This window comes from Hippichthys cyanospilos, chromosome 6 (genome assembly GCF_059441005.1).
Source record: "Hippichthys cyanospilos isolate Australia breed blue-spotted pipefish chromosome 6, RoL_Hcya_1.0, whole genome shotgun sequence".
Taxonomy (NCBI): domain Eukaryota; kingdom Metazoa; phylum Chordata; class Actinopteri; order Syngnathiformes; family Syngnathidae; genus Hippichthys; species Hippichthys cyanospilos.
Window position 1 is genome coordinate 21,968,563 of NC_142374.1, and position 20,651 is coordinate 21,989,213.

Consider the following 20,651-nt stretch of genomic DNA (forward strand, 5'->3'; position numbering starts at 1 on the left):
TATTAAATAGTATTAAATTTGATTTGCTGATCCCTGAAAAAAAAAAAAAAAACGTAAAACTCCCACGTGTACACTTCACATACCCATTTGGGTAACTCTGCTCGAAGCGTATTTTATTCAGCGACGATCATGCAGTAACCTTTGTTTAATTTTTGGCTGGAAAATTGTATCACCAATGACAACATATAAAACTTAATAAAGCCATGGAACATCTTGCAAAGGAGGCTCTAAGCAATGAGTTGCTTCAGGTTCCAATCAATTTGCTCTTAATTCGAAAAGAAGAATGTAATGTTCCTGTTCAATAAATAAGAGTTGGTCATACCTGCAGAAGGCATAGACCATGTTGCAAAGGAGTCTCTAAGCAATGAATTGCTTCAGGTTCCAATCAATTTGCTCTTGATTTGAAAAGAAGACTGTAATGTTCCTGTTCAATAAATAAGAGTTGGTCATACCTGCAGAAACCCTGCTAAATCTCACAAAATGCCTTCATACACCCGCATTTGACAATCACTACCGTGTATAAAGGTGTGAGGTAGTACGAATCCAGTCTGTTTTTGCACACATCATCCTACTCGTGTGTGACCTTTCCCCTCCACTGCATCCCCTCCGTCTCCAGCAGCTCTTTCCACATAAGCGCTTTTCAATGAAGGCACTGACGTAAACATCCTTTATCTTTTTTTTTTTTTTTTTTTTTTTTGGTCGGGCCCCATAGCAGGTGGATTGGCCCACTGGCTTGCGGATGGCAGAGGTGGATGAAAAACAAGGAGGCTGCCAGGGAGTTGCTACAATCGTGGGAGGACGAGGAAAATTCAGACGTGAATCCGCCCGCTATTGTCCAACTGCTTTTGCAGTTAAGCGCCCACATTCCACTTCTGTTTTAGATGTTTTTGATAATTAGTCCAAATTTATGGGAAAATGTACCTGGAAAACTCTTTGAGCCTGCATCAAATATTGCACGAAAGGTTTTCAACATAAAAAAATGCTATGTTAATTAGCATAGATTAGCATGGATTGTACACAATTTTAGAGCAGATTTTAACAGGTTTTCTTATAAGCGTAAGCAAGTCTAATTTTATCTTTTCTATTGTCGTGACAGGAAAGGTACAATTGATTTTCAAATTAAGAGCAAATTAAATGGAACATGAAGGTATTAAAGTGTGTTAAAGTGACACTTTTGCAAAATGTTGCATCCCTTCACTTTGTTTATAAAGATGTGCATTGAAGCACTAAAGAACCAAAAATCCACACTTACAAAAAACTCCCACAATACCTCTAATTTTACGTTAAGTTATGTTACAGAGAATCATTTGGTTTCGTATGTCTGTTTATTGGCACCCTAGACCCTATATGTCGTTGTTTGCCTTTAAAAAAAAATCCTACTTAATAATTTATTTCATATTTATTGAGCCGACCTTATTATTTGCTCGATTATTGAGTCTGCTCGGGGAAGTGAACGGAAATGGAACTTCATTGTGCGGTATTACGACCCATACGACGATAAAACTTGAATCTCGACCACGACGGCCATCCCTCAGCAAAGCCAGCTGACCTGCGCCGGCGTCAGCGCATCCATTCCGTTCGTCGTTGACAGCGACATCAAACTTGCGTAATTGCTCAGCGGCGGCACAACAAAACAAAAGCCTTTCAAGCCCAGCGAGGCCGCTGACAAACTGGCTGAAAAGTCAAACAGAGGGTAACCGGAGAGCTACGTTTTACGACGCCGGTCTTTGATGCTGAGTGTAGCCGCTGAAAGGTGTCCATTTGGAAATTCCGCTCGCCAACATCAAGTGCATTGCCGTTTGGACGAGTGCAAATAGGTCAAAAATGTTGCTTTTAAGGACGGTTTTAAAAGGCCGCAACCCGACTTGCAAAAAATGTGCTGGACTGTTGAATAAATGCAACGCGAGTGCTTTTTGAACTACGGGGGAGGCCGAACAATGGCCGCCATGCTATTTGAAAAACAGATACCGTGTGGAGCCCCGTTGTGAGAGTTTTGGATAGCACCGCCAGGCTCCGCCCACAACCTACGACAAAACATCATTTTAGTTCCGTTTAACGTCTTCTTGTTGATTATGTTTGTTCTTGTTGATTTGATTATGTCATTACTGTATGTTTTTATGCATGTTTATATACATAAATACGATTATTAAGCAGTAATTTGTTTCATGTTTCGAATAATTTGCTCTTAGTTTGAAAATAAAAATGTGCTGTTCCTCTCACAACATTAACAACCATTTAACTAGATCAAACCTACAGACCCCCTGTTAAAATCTCATAAAAAATACTGTATGTGTACACACACACACATATATATATATATATATATATATATATATATATATATATATATATATATATATATATATATATATATATATATATATATATATATATATATATATATATATATATATATATATATATATTCTAAAATATAAAAAGTATATTTTGCAAAGGGACAATATTGAGCTATAATTTGTTTCATGTTCCAATCAATTTGCTCTTAATTTGAAAAATGTGCTATTTTTTTCCACCGTATTAAAAGCCATTAAACTAGATATGCCCAAACCCACAAAAACCCAGTTAAAATCTCTTGAAAGATATATACATATATAACCTATTAATATGATCAGAAATTAATAAATTATTATTCATAAATTCTATCATATAGTACATATACAAATATATTGAAAAATAATGAAAACATCAAAACACATCCATCTATCTATCAATCTATCGCTCTCTCTCTCTCTCTCTATATATATATATATATATATATATATATATATATATATATATATATATATATATATATATATATATATATATATATATATATATATATATATATATACAGTATATATATAAAATACAGCATTTTGCAAAGGAGTCAGAAACAATATTTTTGTTTCATGTTCCAATTCATTTGCTCAAGATTTAAAAACAAAATGTACAGTTCCTGTCAGAACATTAAAAAACATTGAATCGGATTTGCTGATAAATGCAGAAAGCGTGTTTAAATAAAGTGCCTTCATATACCCTCCATTTGAGAACCACTGCCTTAAAACACAAAACCATTCTCCAATTTGCGTCCACCGGGCCAGTCCCAAAAAAAAAAAAAAAAAACCCCTCCCCAAATCCACGCAGGCGTTTTGGACATTCAAACCATGGCAACAATGGGGAAAAGAGCTCAGGACAGCCTTTGAAAACCAACACAGATGGGATTGGCCAGCACCATTAATGCCCGTTCCGTCGGCGGCCATCTTCAGCTCCCCGCTCGCAGTCCCAAACTAAGACGGGATCACGTTGTGGGGGGAAAGGTTTAGTGTTCATCATTGGAGGGATTTGAGTTCATAATTTCAATGCGAGCGGAACAGCTTTTCCCTCGCATTTAATTATGATGAGGACGGTTTGGGTCTGGAATTGGAACATTTTTTTTTTCGGAGGTGTATTCCATGATTTCATACGTCTCGCTAAAGAATTCCATAACATACTACTCTTTGACGATTTCAAGTAACACGACAAATACTGGAAAAATAGCACGGGCGAAAATGTTGATGGCAGGTGTTTAAACATTTTTTTTTCCAACAGCGTCTATAACTGACAAGGGAATTCTTCGCTCACGTCTGTGGTCTCCCACGGCGACCGAGTGGGAAGCTGAAAAAATGCTGCCAAAAGTGAATGCGTAGCCTCCCTGTCTACCGCACCAGAGAGCTTCATCTCACGTTGGATTGGACTCAAATACCTAATCAACAACTATAAACACGCGTATACAACACCCGTCATTTCTTGTCTTTCAGCATGATTAGGAGTCTTCCTGCTCCCAGTACGTCGGAAAAGATAGTTTCAAAAAATAAAACATGCTGCCACAAGCTTTTAACATTTGAAATGTTTTTAAAACATAAAAAAAGAAAGAAGAAAATGTATAGATAATCTACGATGTGTTGCACAATAGAGTCAGTGTGTGAGTGTGAGCTGTGGCTGACAACAGATTTTCGTGGGCATTTCTAACATATTTAAATGTAAATCATTGGGATCCCAAAAAGGTTATATTCTTAGCAGTCTATCAATTTATGGACGCTTGATATCACTTTCTTTTTTCAGACAAATGCCGATTAATACCGATGCTTCAGTCCTCGATGCCGATACCACGAGTACATTACAGACTTATGCATCAAAATACAGCATCTTCTTTAAAACGGCGAGAAATGTTTTCTGGTCTTCAGATTTCCAGTTTCTTGTTCAAGATTGTTAAACGATCGCAAACTCCCATAGTAAGTACAGATACCTTCAAATACGGCCGGTATCGATGCTGATACTGATACCTGGTATCAGTAAATATTCATAAACTTTGTGAGAAATCATAAAGTCAAAATTGCTGAGATACACGTAAGTAATCCTGCCAACATTTTTTTCTTCACTTAACAATAATCCTCCTCCGAACATTACTTTGTGGAGATATCTTCTTAAAAACACATTAGCTTTCACAAAACAAGGTCAAAAAACAAAAAAGCTTACATCATAAAACCCATCAACAATCATAATTTCAAACCAAGCAACAAAACATTTTACTTACATATTAGCTGCTTTCTCCTAGCAAAAATGCTATCTAGCTACTGCTAAAAACATACAGTATATTCTAAAGCAAAAAAAGGTGTCCAGAATACAAAAAAATACCACTACACCATTGTACTAACTTGCGAATCTTACAAAGAAGGGGAAAAAAGTGGGTGTGGCTTTTGAGTTAACCCAGGAAATGAAAGACAGAAAGCAGGAAGTGAAGTGCTAAAGGAGCTAACACTTTTAGAGAGAGAAATATATCCAATTAAATGTCAGGAAGAGAAACCAGAGGGATGAAAAGTGACATTTGAAATGTTTCTATTATTCAGAGGAAGTCAATTGAATGAAGCGTGTGGACGTGCCATGTTTATTTCCTTGGACATGCTGCTGGATGGGAATCAACAAAATAAGCTAAGTGATAACACACACACACACACACACAAACACGTAAAAACACAGCCACAACTTTGAGCCACTTTTTTTCTGGTTGGCGGCCATTTTGACTCTAACCAAGCATCCCTCCGTACAAACAACCCATTGACCTCAATTTTACGACTCTCAACCAATCCGAACAGATTTTTCTTTACTGTGACTTCAAATGTAATCTGCTTGTACAACAAACCACGTTGAGTGATGCTTGCAGTTTTGTGTTGATACAGTGTAAAAATGGAGTGCGCTGTTTGAAGGAAGTTGGAAGGTGTTTGCCCTTGCGGTCAGTCTTCTTTTGTCGCCAAAAGGGAAGTTACCTGTAAATAGTGGATGGGCCACACTGTTTTGGATTTTTTTTTTTTTTTTTTACGTATTTTCCCCTTTGATGCTCGAATGTAATGCTCTTCCATTACATCACCCTCAACTATTAGTTAGTTTCCAAGGGAAATTTACAATTTAGAAACACGAAGAAATTTCCCAGAAACTTTAAGGACATTTCCCCCATTTTGTGAGTTTTACAGCTATCTATCTATCTAGCTATCTAGCTATCTATCTAGCTAGCTAGCTAGCAATCTATATGCGGGTAATCTCTGTTTTTAATGTTTCTGTTTTTACCCTCACTTTTATTCTAACTCATTTTTATATTGACTTTATTGCAGTTTATTTTGTATTGCTATATTTGAGCTTTATTATTTATATTTTAGTAACTTTTAGTAAATTTATTATTTTAGTAAATATATATATATATATATATATATATATATATATATATATATATATATATATATATATATATATATATATATATATATATGCGCGTAATCTTGGCTATGTCTGTTTTTACCCTCACACTACCCTACATTGACTTTATTGCAGTTTTTATTGTTATATTTGAGCTTTATTATTTATATTTTAGTTACTGTACAGCACGTTGGTCAATCATTTGAGAGTTTTTTAAAATATGCATGAGTAAATTTTGAATTATATATATATATATATATATATATATATATATATATATATATATATATATATATATATATACACACACACACACACACACACACACACACACACACACTCACTGTATATATATAGAGAATGTAGTGGCTAACTTCTTAGCTAGTCTGAGCGCGGATTGTGGCCATCGATTGTTAATGAATGTGCTTCATTGACATAAAAGACAAGTACCATGAACTAAATATTTTTGGATATTTAGGTGGAATGGTGCTTCCACTTACGCATCACAACCCTCACTTGACACAGATGCAGCAGAAGCATCGGAACGGACAGAAAGCAGGCCTGCTGAATGCTTTTGCTCAAATCAACACGTAGCGATGGAAACGATGAGAATTCGCGCTCGTCGAACTTTCGCAGGAGCGCCATTGAAACCAAAAGCAGCGCATTCGCAACAATGACCAAGAGATTCGAAACAGAACCGCTCGGTTTAATGCGCGACCCCGCCGCAACATAACGACCACAAAGCGAGATGACAGATATTGTAAAACAAAAACAATGCACCCGAGCGTGCGCTTTTTTTTTTTTTTCATAAACGTCTGCTTCTCGCAAAGAAGCATAGCAACCAACTGCACCCAATTAAAAACAGATGTGTCTTCGAACGCCACCATTAGCTGTCCTCTCATCTGTGATATCATTTTTCAAACGTAGATTTTAGCGGAGTTTTGCTCGCAAACACAGCGACCCGTTGCAGTCAGGCAGCACTCGAGGACAAGGATGGGCCGCAATCGGTAGCATGCGAAGTTCTGTTGCGTATGGAGCCAACCCAAACAGTTACACAATCGCGCGTCAAAGAGTGTGTTGTGTGTTGTTGGTTTGAGTTTTGGACCGTGTGATGTGTGCAGCTTGGGTTTGACCTCTGAAGAGATGCATTTTATAGACCGCAAAGGGACTGGTAGCGCCGCGCATTTCGTGCGCCTCGAAACCAGACAATGGGATGCCTCCAGACGCGATGGAAAGTCTGAGGTTTGAATAGCATAACCACAGGATCGCAAGCGCTCAACTCAAAGCTAATGCAGTTGTATTATTGCCAGTCTTGTACATGGTCCAGTTCGGATTTTAAAAGCACCTGCTTCATTCGACAAACAAGGATTTGTAACTCATAAATACTTTCAATACGCCCTCAAGTCCTGTGTATGAACACTACAGAATAAAAATGCTAGCAAACTTCTGCCTAACAAGCAAGCTTTTCTATTCTTAAACAACTCTGCATAGCCAGCTAGCTTTATAGCTACCCATTTAAGTATAGCTAAGTATCTAACTACATAGCTAGTTACCTGCCCAACTAGCTAACTGATAAGCTACATAGCTAGTCAGCTCGGTACAGCTAGGTTTCTAGCTACATAGTTAGTTACCTGCCTAACTAGCTAGAAGATGACCAAGCTAGCTAGGTAGCTAGGAATACCCGGACATATAGCTGCAAAGCTCGCTACCTGCCTAACTGACTAGCCAGCTAGCTGTATTTTATAAAATAGCTTCCGGACTTATTGAACACACCAAAATTGCAAAGACTACAGTAGCAATGACCAAATTTCAAAGCAGTTCCCGCAAGAAGCCAAATAAATATCACACTTGGTTCATGAGGCTTCGTTTTCCCATCACAACAGAACATGAATGCTTGCCAGCTAGCAACTACTAAGCTAACTATTCCAATATTAGAGTACTCTACCTAGCTAGCTAACGCATTAACCAATTATATAGTTAGCTAGTGAGATACCTAGGTAGTTAGCTAAAGAGCTAATCACTATACAGCTAGCTACATGTCTAACTAGCTAGCTCGCTAGATTTAATTGAATAGTTTACACTAAAATTGCAAATAATGCAGTACCAAATAAGACAAAGCAGTTACCGTGAGAAGCCACATGAAAAACAAAAGCAAATATTTTATGAATAAACCAACAATTGTGAAGCCAGAAGGCAGCCATCTTGTGTTATTACTGACATTTTTTTTTTCCTCAAGGGCTTTTGCTCTCATTTCGTTGTTGGTGGATGCAAACAAATCTTTTCAATATCAATTACAATTTTCTTAGAAATTAAGGTTAGGTTAGCTAAGGTTAGCTTAGCGAGCGGCGGTGTAAGATGGCCGCCGGTGGTTTCACTTCACGAGTGAGCAGCTTTTGTTCGTTTATTCATACTTCAGTTAGCGAATAGAAGTCAGACTGACCTACACGCAGCTCCTGCCCAAAAACCGTCCTCTCGCCCAGCGCCGAACAGTTCCAGCGTCCGTAGCGGAACTGATACTGACACTCATTGATGCCCATCTGGGCGCCCTCGCCCACAACAATGATGGCGTCCGGGCGGCTCTGGCAGATGGCCCGCTGACGAGGTGCCAGCCCGGGAATCTTGTTGCAGATGATGTTGGCGCCCAGAGCCACCACTGAGGACAGGGCCCTGCCAAGAGCGAGACAGAAACAAGAATATCGCACATGAATGCACGCACACTGTGAATAAAACGTTCGAATTTCCTCCCAAAAGAAGGATCACTTTACTCTTATGTGAGGTTACTCGCAGTAAGATTCATTTCAACCACTGATTGATGCACCTTCCATAGTAAAATGAAAGCCTTTAAACGGTTTTAACCCCTGTGCTATATTTCGATCTCGGTCATTTTCGTCCGCGTCAATCTCGCAGTGTTTTAGCCGGTGGATGGCGCGATCCCGGTGGCGTCATTTTGAACTTTAACAAGTTGTCGCCGTCTGGGTGAAATTTCAGCTCCCTAGAACGTTTTTTTCAATGCTTTCCCTGTGATGTGAAGATCAAGGGATTGGACGGATTTGGACACATTTAGAGACAGGCAGACTAGGAATAATTCGCAAAGTATTCAAAAGATTTTTGCACTGGGTAAATCATTCACTGCCATTGACGACTATAGACGTCTAATGGGGCAGTTTTTCACCATAATCATCTTGTGTAGTAGAAATAAGTGCAATTGTTAGAAAAAATCCACAAAGTATTAAACACAAAGATTTTTGCACTGGGTCGCTCATTCACTGCCATTGACAACTATAGACGTCTAAGAACGATTTTTATGGGGCAGTTTTTCACCATAACAATTTTGTGCAGTAGAAATAAGTGCAATTGTTAGAAAAAATCCACAAAGTATTAAACAAAACTATTTTTGCACTGGGTAACTCATTCACTGCCATTGACGACTATAGACGTCTAAGATCGTTTTTTTATGGAGCAGTTTTTCAACATAGCCATCTTGTACAGTGGAAATAAGTGCAATTGTTAGAAATAATCCACAAACTATTAAACAAAAGATTTTTGCACTGGTAAATCATTCACTGCCATTGACGATTATTGACGTCTAAGATCGTTTTTTAATGGAGCAGTTTTTCATCATAACCATCTTGTACAGTGGAAATAAGTGCAATTGTTAGAAAAATATCCACAAAGTATTAAACAAAGATTTTTGCACTGGGTCACTCATTCACTGCCATTGACAACTATAGACGTCTAAGATCGTTTTTTAATGGGCGTTTTTCCACCATAACCATCTTGTACAGTAGACATAGCCAACCCTGACCATCAGATCTACCAATTTTTCTGGAGGACACCCTAAATTTTCTGACGAAAACCAATCGTAAACCCAGGCGAGGATGTAATTCACAGTCATTAAAATGAGCAATAGAGTTCTATGAAATGACGCGATGGCCTAGTGTGAGTAACTTTTGGACTCTTCCAGAACAAGTGTGTCGGGATGTAACGCGGCCATATGGAATGAGAACATCCTGTATGTATCGTAATCTAGCAAGTGATGTCGACATCATCATCCACATGTGCTCTTATTTAAAATACGCTAAAAAAAAAAAAGAAACCTCGCAAACGTAGAAAACGCCAAAAAAGGGACCCAATAAATTATCTCGCCCCCAAAACGCCGTTTGCGATTCGTAATGCCGGACGACATCCGACGCTGACGATGATGCCGACTCGCGCTTATAGCCAGTTATCGTAAAAGAAAATGATCATTTGCAGCATTTTACATTAACGACAAGCACATGGGGCCCATTATCAAAACTTAAGGCGATTAAACGCCGTTTATGAGATGACACCCCTCGTCCAAGCTAGCTAGAACTTAGCCCGCGAAACCCCCGAGTCAAGTATGACGTCGCTTATAACGCGGCGAGGATACGCAGGAGGGATCGTGACACCAGACTTTTATTCCAGTGGGGATTTAACCCCCCCCCCCCCCCCCCCCTCAAAAAAAAAAAAAACTCTCTTGGTAGGAGATTAAGAGCAAAACATTTGATGGATGACTCCAAGTCGCTTTGTGACAACGTCTTTTTCCACCCAGACGGAGAAGTAAATGAAACCCAAGTGCAGCTGTTACCGACGGCCCACAATGCAACTGCAAAAATTCAACAAAGCTCCCGATTTGCACGACACAAAGAACCGGCGGAGTCGCCCATAAAAAAAAAAAAAAAATCCTGCTTGCTAGCTTGTACGTGTCGTTCACCTCATTGCCCTCTTGCTGCTCCGTCGACCCCGGCGTCACCCCTCGGCAGTATATGCGGTCGCCCTTGGCAACCGCGACATCCCATCCATACAAACCAGACTCATTGTGTCGGCGCTCACTTTGGTACATGCTAAATGTCTCCTTTGCTTAAACGCGGTTTCTGGATACCAACTGAGCCGTAGCGGCTCTACGCGACCATAATGAGGCGCTTGTCAATAATCTGCCAATAAACGGTCCCCCGATTCGGTTTCAGGGAAGTCGGGAATGATTGGAAGACGGGAATTGGACGAAATGTCCTTCGTTGATCTCGGACGGTTCCGGATAGAATGTTGAAGTCTATTTTACTCTAGTTTTGGTCATTCTGCGAGATTTTAACAAGGTTTCTGCACGTAATGTTTTTTAATGAAGTGACTAGAACAGTGCTGTTCTTTTTTCAAATCGAGAGCAAATTAATTGTAACATGAAGCAAGGTGGTGATCAATTGTTAATTTCTTGATTTTTATACGTTTGATATCAATGCTCGTTGTTATGTTACACAGTTTTCTGACAAATACATTCCTGACTTAAATAAAGCCATACAACATTTTGCAAAGGAGTTTGCATAACAATTTAACAATAACATGGTTAATTTGCTTTTAATTTGAAAAGAAAATCTTCCTCTTCCTGTCAGCTGAAAGGTAGTCCCTAATGACTGTGTAATGGTTCAGGACTTAAATAAAGGCATACAACATTTTGCAAAGGAGTCACTATAACACAATCTGACAATAACTTGCATCATGTTCCAATTAATTTGCTTTCATTGTAAAAAGAAAACTGTACTCTTCCTGTCAGCAAAAAATGTCCCTAATGGCTGTGTATCGGTTTAGAACATGCAAAATCTGGGGAAAGAGTCACTATAACACTATCGATAACTTGCTTCATGCTGCACTTAATTTGCTTTTAATTTGAAAATAAAATATACTCTCCTGTTGGCTGAAAATCGTCACTGTGTAACTGTATAGAACCTAAACAAGGACGTGAAATATTTTGCAATATACAACAATTTAATAGTAATTCACATCATGTTCTGAATGATTTGCTTTTAATTTGAAATGAAAATGTGATTGTGTTACTTTATAGAACTTAAATGAAGGCATGCAACATTTTGCTTAGGAGTCAGTACACCACAATTTATCAATAACTTGCTTTATGTTCCAATTTATTTCATTTTAATTTGAAAAGGTAACTGTCCTCTTCCTGTAGGCTCAAACATTGTCGGTAATGACTGTGTAACCATATAGAATTTAAATAAAGACATACAACATTTTGCGAAGGAGTCACTATAACACAATCTGACAATAACTTGCATCATGTTCCGATTGATTTGCTTTTAATTTGAGAAGAAAATGGAACTGTTCCTGTCGGCTGAAAAATCTTAGCTAATGAATGTTTATCTGCATAGAATGCACATACAAGACAATTTATCAATAACTTGCTTCATGTTCCAATTTATTTCATTTTAATTTGAAAAGTTAACTGTACTCTTCCTGTAGGCTCAAACATTGTCGGTAATGACTGTGTAACCGTATAGAATTTAAATAAAGGCAGACAACATTTTGCAAAGGAGTCACTAAAACACAATCTGACAATAACTTGAATCATGTCCCAATTAATTTGCTTTTAATTTGAAAAGAAAATGGAACTTTTCCTGTCGGCTGAAAAATCTTACCTAATGAATGTTTATCTGCATAGAATGCACATACAAGACAATTTATCAAGAACTTGCTACATGTTCCAATTTATTTCTTTTTAATTTGAAAAGTTAACTGTACTCGTCCTGTCGGCTGAAAAATCTTAGCTAATGACTTGTTTATCTGTATAGAACGCACATAGAGGCAGACAGCATTTTGGAAACGAGTCACCTTATCGCAATTTATCAATAACTTGCTTCATGTTCCAATTAATTTGCTTTCAATATTGAAAAGAAAATTGTACCGTCACAGCAATAAAAAACACTCCATTGGATATCATGATACCTGCAGAAATCCTTTTAAAATCTCGCGTTAGAAACTCAGTATGCTGCGGCGCAGTCGTACAACAACACCTGCGCAGTACTATCTTTGGAAGGCAGAATTTTTGATGGAGAGTAGTTGGGAACTCCGCTTCCGCTCCGAGTGAGTCATAGTGGAAGCCCACATTCCGCTCAACATCTTTGCCAACCTGACCTGACAAGTGCAGCCCAAAAAAAAAAAAAGGGGACGTCCGCCAAAGCGAGAGCCTCTTACATCACCGTGTGGCGTGGGCGACCGACGTCACGACGGACGTGGTCGCCGCCACCTTCCCCTTCGTCACATGGAACGCTATGTGAGCCGCACTGACACGGCTTCGGCTCCCAGGCATGAATCTTACAGAGGAATGCACTCACAAAATTCATGCCTGGGTGGGACGCGTTTTAACTTAAGATGGAGCCCCCCCCCCCCCATCCAAAGAGCAGGAAATGTTGTGCTTTAGGGCAGCTGAATGGGATGTGCTCTCTTCCACTCATCTTGATGGATGGGCGGAAGCGGGGTTGTTTTGCGTAAAATAACCCCAAAAGTTGGGTCAAACTGACCTAAATATTAGATTTGCCATTTCCCGGCCTGTAATTGGGTTATTTTTTTCTAACCCAACACAATTTTGAATGTATACTGAGAGGGATAATGGATAGAAATTAATCATTTTGCCAGAGCACGGGTTCCAACCCTAAATGAAGATTGACTACATAATATATATGATGCGTTTTCAGTTTTTTCTTTAAAGTCCAGACATTTGATCCGAGATATTTATTTACCATATTTTTTTCTTAAATACTAGAAAAAAGGTTAGCTAGCACCAAATGAGTGATTATCCAAGAGTGTCCATTTTGTCTCAACAACACATTTAATCACATCCCACCCAAACATAAAACATCATCAAAAAGACCAGGAGGTCCTCGGATGAGGACACTAGAATTGAACAGGGTGATTTGGATGAGTCAAAAGATATACACTGAAATCAAATGTCCACACAAATGAATAGGGTGGGTCTCAAGAGGATATTAATAATCCAAAAGTTGTTTTTGTGACCAAATATGCTTATTTTTTTAGGGGATTTTTTTTTGCTTCATGTTCCAATTAATTTGCTTCTAATTTGAAAAGAAAAACGTATTGTTGCTGCCAAAACATTAAAAAGCTTTAAATTACGAATCCTTATGCCTACAGGAACCCTTTTAAAACCTCACATTACTTCCTGAAGTGTCTTTTTGTACCCTCATTTGAGAAACGCTGCTCTAATGTCTTAATATGTGAATGAAAGCATCTCATTAAAAAAAATGATGTGTCTCCTCTCAGTGTCGACTAGTACTCAAATGAGCATTTTTAACAGTGAATAAAGGGCATCCCTGGTTCATGTTCCAATGAATTCGCTCTTAATTCGAAAAGAAAAATGTACCGCTCCTGCCACAACTTAAAAAAGCATAAAATTACTAATCCTAATACCTACAGAAACTGTTTTAAAATCACATGTTACTCCATGAAGTATCGAGTACTCTGTGCACAGTACACCCCTCAATTGCCTGTCCAACAACAACAATAGTTGCTAGGGGCAAATATTATCAGACAGAATGAGACCAAAATATATATACCATTACATTCACACAATCTAGCAATAACATGATCTTATGTCATCAGGTTTACTTGCGTGATGTTCTGCGCAAGGTCCGTTAGGGTCACACATAAGGTCACACCCCGGACTGGTCGCCAGACAAACACAGCACACATCCACAAACCACCAACAGACAAGTTAGTCTTCAAAGAATCATGAAGGTAGGATTCAAACCCAGAACCGTGCCAACCACTCCACCACCATGCTACCCCAACAGGAAACTTGCATAATCCAAATAAACAACCCGTTTATGACTTCAATGTGCAAGCTATGACTGTGCACATGCAGTGAGCCCACTTTTAACTTGGGGAAGAAAAAAAAAAAAAACAAGAACCAAAAAAACCACACATCTATTTTAGCAGCAGGTTTGGGGTCTCTGGGCAGCAGAGGAAGCGGGCAGAAAAGCGAGAAAACAAGAAAAAAAAAGCGAAAGATAGCTTAGTAATGACTTTGCAAGTCCGGATCCTGCTGGGATGATCGGTGTTTAATTAAAAGCCACGCGGGGCATTAGGGTGTCAATCAAGTGATGAATGGACTCACTGGGACGCTGAGGTCATAAGATAACACTCGTCGACTTTTTTGTTCTTGAACATCTCTGCCACTCTGTGGCCAAAACGAAACCGGCACGCAAAAAAGAAGTTTGGCTCTATTTTTTTCATTGTGATATTTAGTCATGCAAAGAAAAAAAAGTGAAGTGAAAGATGCGGCAGTTTTTGTTTTGGGTTTTTTTTCATCCAAAAGCGGGCGTGTTAATTGGACTTACAGGTAGCTGCCGCTGGTGAGGATGAGGAAAATCTGCGGGTAGTAGACTGACAGCAGAACACTGCGCGACGAGAGCAGAATCATGATGACATGGAGGAGCCAAAGCGGCTCAGGCGCCTCACACAAAATGTGCAAAAAAAAAAAAAAAAAAAGATGATAATATTGAAAATTTTAAATAAAAACTCCTCCGCTTTTAATTCCCAGTTCTCGCTTTTAAAAAAAAATAAATATCCAACACTCGAGTCACGCCGCTTCGAGCAGCTGCGGCCGAGTGTTCGGAACCGGGGCCGGGGTGGGCTCTGACATGTCTCCGCTGCGATGGTTCTGGTGGCGGGTGATGCGTTCAGGGACCTCGCATGGCAGAAAAGTGCCTGTGCGCGCTCGGCTCCGCAGTCGCGGCTGCCATTGGGCGGCCGAAGACGACTGCAGTCCGCCCACTTTGCCACGGCGGGACAATAGGAAGGGGGGGCGGGAGGGGGGGTGGGGGGTGACACTGATCCGAGCTTTCATTCATCATCGACCCAACGCACCCCCTCACAAAATCCCTCCCAAACTTCAACAAACACCGTCATCGCAACTCCTTGCTCGCGCGCAAAAAAAAAAGGAGGGGTTCAAATCAGCACATTTTTCGGGGGCAGGATGAGTCAGTCTGCATCCACAAGTTGGTGTTATATAGACTGGAATACTACAAATATTCCCGTACCAACCAGGCAGCTAAAATAGCACAAAGTTGCGTTATTCTGCTTAAAAGCCCTCTTTGAAAAAGATGCGGTTTTGAGGGGTGGGTAAAATATGGCCTGAGGGCCACACACGGCCCAATTTGTTTAGAATCCGGCCCCAGCTATTTTTCTTGACGATGCTTTGTGAAAATGCGGCGCATCTATGGGGACTATTTTCATACTTAACCCATACATAGGTTGCACCATATTATAAGCACATGCTCAAACGAGAACATACGTAACGTTCTCTTACCGCTACCAACGTATGTACTGTACGTATTGTGTAATGTTCTCCGATTGGTTCATCGCTGCCACCTTATTTACTGTACTTATTATGTAATGTTTTACTGGTTTACCGCTGCCAGCGTACATACTATAGTACCACGTAATGTTCTCTGATTGGTTCATCGCTGCCACCGTATTTACTGTACCTATTACGTAATGTTTATTGGTTTACCGCTGCCAGTTTACGTACTGTAGTACTACGTAATGTTCTCTGATTGGTTCATCACTGCCAGCGTAATCTCTTCACGTATTACGTATCGTTCTATGATTGGTTTATCAGTGCTAGCATATTTACTGTACATTATTACGTAATGTTTACTGGTTTACCGCTGCCAGCGTACATACTGTAGTACCACGTAATGTTCTCTGATTGGTTCATCGCTGCCAGCGTAATCTCTTCACGTATTACGTATCGTTCTATGATTGGTTTATCGGTGCTAGCATATTTACTGTATATTATTACGTAATGTTTACTGGTTTACCGCTGCCAGCGTACGTACTGTAGTACTGCGTAATGTTCTCTGATTGGTTCTTCGCTGCCAGCGTAATCTCTTCACGTACTAGGTAACGTTCTATGATTGGTTTATCGTTGCGAGCATACGTACGTTTATATCTAATTTTCTCTGAATTGTTTATTGCTGCCAGTGTTTTTACTGTACATATTACGTAATATTTTCCGGTTTACCACTGCTTGCATACGTAGTGTGCGAACTACATAATGCTCACCGATTGGTTCATCGCTTTCAGCGTAATCTCTTCACGTATTACTTAATGTTCTGTGATTGGTTCATCACTGTTGCCGTATGAACTGTGTGTATAATTTAACGTTCTCTGATTGGGTTATCGCTGCTAGCCTGCGTACGTCATTATTTTTCTCCATGTGAAATCACATTTTTGAGTGGCTAAACATGAATGAAAACTCACCAAATTTTTCATGTTGGAAATAGCAAAGAAATAATCTGTTTTAAAGTTGCTATACACAGATAAACGTATGGATATTTTTCCAAATGGCCTTTGTGGGTGGGGCCAGTGAGACCCTACACTGTTGGCAATTTTGTTTTGGCTCGCAATTACGTTTCAGCATCTAACGTATAATATTTCTGAGAAAATTTTTTGGTCCCAAAATGTCACTGACGAGGACAATTGTACATTTTGTCCTAATCCAGGAAAATAGGGAGGCATATATAGCAACCCATAGGGTACAAATGAGTTGTTTGGAGCCATATGCTAAAGCTAACAGGAAGTCCGTCATTGGGATTTATCTTGGAATTTGTTGGCATTTTTTTGTAGACTCTTAATGACTTTACTTTTCAATGAAATTCTCCCAAGAAAATGTATCCTATTGTCTTGAAACGCTACATGTTTCATCTAAAGATGTGTAATATAAAAAGTTAATGAAAACATTCCATTTCTTTTCATGCTGTTGCCGTGGCGATGTGCTGTTTTCCAAGAAAACCAATTCTGTTTTGATGTCCGAATGAAGGCAGAAATTCAGGAAAACGCTGCACCTGCATCAAAACAATTTTTCGAGCAATTTCTCACCAATTCTCTTGTCGATTTATTGTAAATAATCAAACGGGAAGGCCCGGGCATGCCGTAATACGAATAATATAACCATGTACTCATGTCAAGACGTTCAAGAACCGATGCAGGAAAATCAAATAGTCGGCCAGATTTGAGTTTTTTTTCTGTGTGTGTGTGTGTGTGTGTGTGCGCGCGTCTGCATGTGTGAGTGTGTTGCTATGGGCCTATCAGTCAACACCTGCAGGCTCCAGTCGTCGTAAATGAAGAGGGTACAATGAAAGATTTAGTGAAAGTAAAGGGATGGAAGGAATGAGCTAAATGGTCGGGCTTGGTAAACATTGTAAGAGCGCCACACACACACACACACACACACACAAACACACACACACACACACATTGGAAGTACACTGTCATGTGATATGAGCATCTGTGGAGCTTGAAGTGTGTTTCATGCTCCACTCCACATGAGCTTAATATCTGGCTAGACACTCACCGCCAGCCACAACATTAGGTACACCTGCATAAACAAATAACCAGAGGATGCCCAGCGGGCTGCATTACAAACATCTAGCGATGTTTATATTTTGCAACACCAAGCAAAATAGTCCAGTGCGGCAGGTGGATTTTCTGCTCGGTCAAATAGACTACGCTTTTTACACCGCAGAAAACTATGAATAAAATGGAAACGTAGGAGATCTAGTAGTTATATGTTTGAATATCTTTGTAAGCTAAATGCTAAAATCACAGCAAGTTCCCTATAATGCCACAGGGCCTATATATATTGTGTAACATCATCTATTTTATTTCTTGTTCGCCTGATGTTTTTGCAAAGGAGTCACTTTAGTCAATTCAGCAACATCGCTTCATGTTCCAATTAATTTGCTCTTAATTCGAAAAGAACATGTTCTGCTCCGTCACGGCATTTAATATATATATATATATATATATATATATATATATATATATATATATATATATATATATATATATATATATAAAATTGATTTATGTTCACTTTTGTCTCAATAAGACAGCTAAGCTAATTGCATCCCATCAAAACACACAAGACGAAAAGCCCAAGTGGTCCTATACTTGGAAGTATCCAATTTCCAATAAGATCTAGATTAAAATCAAATGTCCACAAAAGTGGACACAAATAATAGGCTGGGTCTATGGGATTTTTTTCATCTAGAACTATCCAAAACACAAGACAATATTGTTCGGAGACGATTTGAAAAAAAAAAAAAATTCAAGAACGAAAGAATGAGTTGGTACACTATGCAATTGACTCAGCTTTTTCTTTTTTTTATGATGTTGCCCCTGCGGTGAAATCCTTATTTTAAATAGAGTCCCCCTACCCTCAAACACAGCATTTTTGATTACAATATATATATATATATATATATATATATATATATATATATATATATATATATATATATATATATATATATATATATATATATATATAGTTACTTTAGTCAATTTAGCAACGTCGCCTCATGTGCCAATTAATTTGCTCTTATTTCGAAAAGAACGTGTTCTGCTCCCGTCACGGCATTTAAAAGCGTCGCATTAAATTTGCCGATTGCTGCGGAAACCCTGCTAGAATATCACATACATGCCTTTGCATATCCCCAGGGAACCTCCATTAGAAAACCACTATCCTATAGGAGCACACCTGCTTATTTTTTGCCCCAAAATGAGTTCCAGCTCACTTTTAATGATGTGTTTTGACATTCCCAGAGCGCCGTGCGCTATTATCAAATACCTTGACGTGTTCTTTACCATTAATGACCGGTTTGTAAAGTACGGAGACTCCTGCCCTTAAAGTGCAACAATCTACCCTCTTATTAAGCACGTTAGCGTAAATTGTTCCTATAGCGATTCCTCATACCGCTGCGTGCGTGTCTTCTTGTGTGTTCTCAAAAAGTGAGCGGAGGCGGTGAGGGGAGGGATGAGGAGAGTTAAAGCTAAACAGGTAAAAACTCAGTCTGGGCCGATGGAATGTGGAAATACAACTCTGGCGCGGTGCTATTAAAGAAAAAAAAAAAAGGTATGCATGGCTGCAGACAGCAGTTGGAATGACACGACTCGAAAGCTCGCTGATCAATTCGGTTGCTTCTGCCGATCACAAAATTGGTTTAGTGGCTCCGTTGCACGCAACTCACCCGAGCCTGAGGTAGATGATGCCCAAACACAGCAATACGGGGGTCCAGCTTCGGAGGGGCTCGTGCATGGTCGTTGCCACTCCGTCCGTGGGCCATGCACTGGAACGTACTGGATGCGTTCACCACGATCCTACCAACTATTTTAACCAGCTAACTAAGTAACTAACTAACTAACTAACTAACGAACTAACCCTTCCACATGCACGCATGGCGACTCTTTCCCGCGGCACCCAGCTCGCGTAAAACCGTCCCAAGGGTGCAGTCCATGGTCCGGTCCGGTCCCCCCAAAAAAAGCAGCAGGTGAAATGTGCGGGAATTAAACGGAAACACGCGTTCCGTCTTTTTAAACTTTTTTTAGGGGCTCTAATTAAGTTTCCCTTGTGCACCTTTCTTTAAATTAACTCCATGGTCTCCTGCAGCCAGCACAGGTAAGGAAAGCTTTGGTGGAGAGGTGCACGCCTTCTTCTCCTCCTCCCCCTCCTCCTCCTCCTCCTCCTCCTCCTCCCTCCTCCTTCCACGCGTGGATATGCAGATAATAATGGGGCCGGGCTTTGCGTCCACGCTCGCCTTGTTGCAACACAACAAAGTGATGATGCGAAATGATGCCCTTTATATACAACACAAAGAGAGAGAGGGGGGCCCTTTTTGTCGCCTTTGCGGCTTTTTTTTTCTTCTTGCGCCACAATAAGCACGCCCCACCAAGCCAGAAGGCGCAAGTGGAATCCGTGTTCCACAAAGCGGCAGCGTGACTAATAATAACAATAATGACTAATAATAATAATGAGAAGAACGCAGAACTGGCGTCAGAAATGCGGGAGAAGTCATTCAGGATGTGTCATTCAAGCTGATTGGTGATAAATTGTGCGCAAAGCGACATAAATTGCATTGAGTGGGAAAAAAAAAAGAAAACGTTCCCATCACTCGGGCTTGATTGTGGTTGAATTCTGAGCAGATGTGAGCCAAGCGGGTTTGCGTATGTGCGTGTACGTCACAAGACTCCCCCTGCTGTTCAAAGTGTGTGTAGCACTCTTCAGAGGACAATCGTTCTACTTTTGTTTTCTTTCT

At 39.7% G+C, this 20,651-nt stretch overlaps 1 protein-coding gene across 2 annotated transcripts in view; it reads right to left on the bottom strand.

Moving 5' to 3' along the window:
* Window positions 1-20,038, bottom strand: part of wnt7bb (wingless-type MMTV integration site family, member 7Bb) — a 42,067-nt gene extending 22,029 nt beyond the window's left edge. Inside the window, exons 1-2 of one of the 2 annotated variants that reach the window (XM_088416771.1) lie at window positions 19,587-20,038; window positions 8,171-8,397 (exon numbers count right to left, since the gene is read on the bottom strand). In XM_088416771.1, coding sequence (XP_088272897.1) covers window positions 8,171-8,397; window positions 19,587-19,654 — 295 coding nt within the window. In that variant the 5' untranslated portion in view covers window positions 19,655-20,038. Of the gene's footprint in view, window positions 1-8,170; window positions 8,398-14,888; window positions 15,278-19,586 lie in introns of those variants that run through there. The other variant, XM_088416770.1, reaches the window with a different exon arrangement.
* Between the last annotated feature and the right edge of the window lie 613 nt (window positions 20,039-20,651).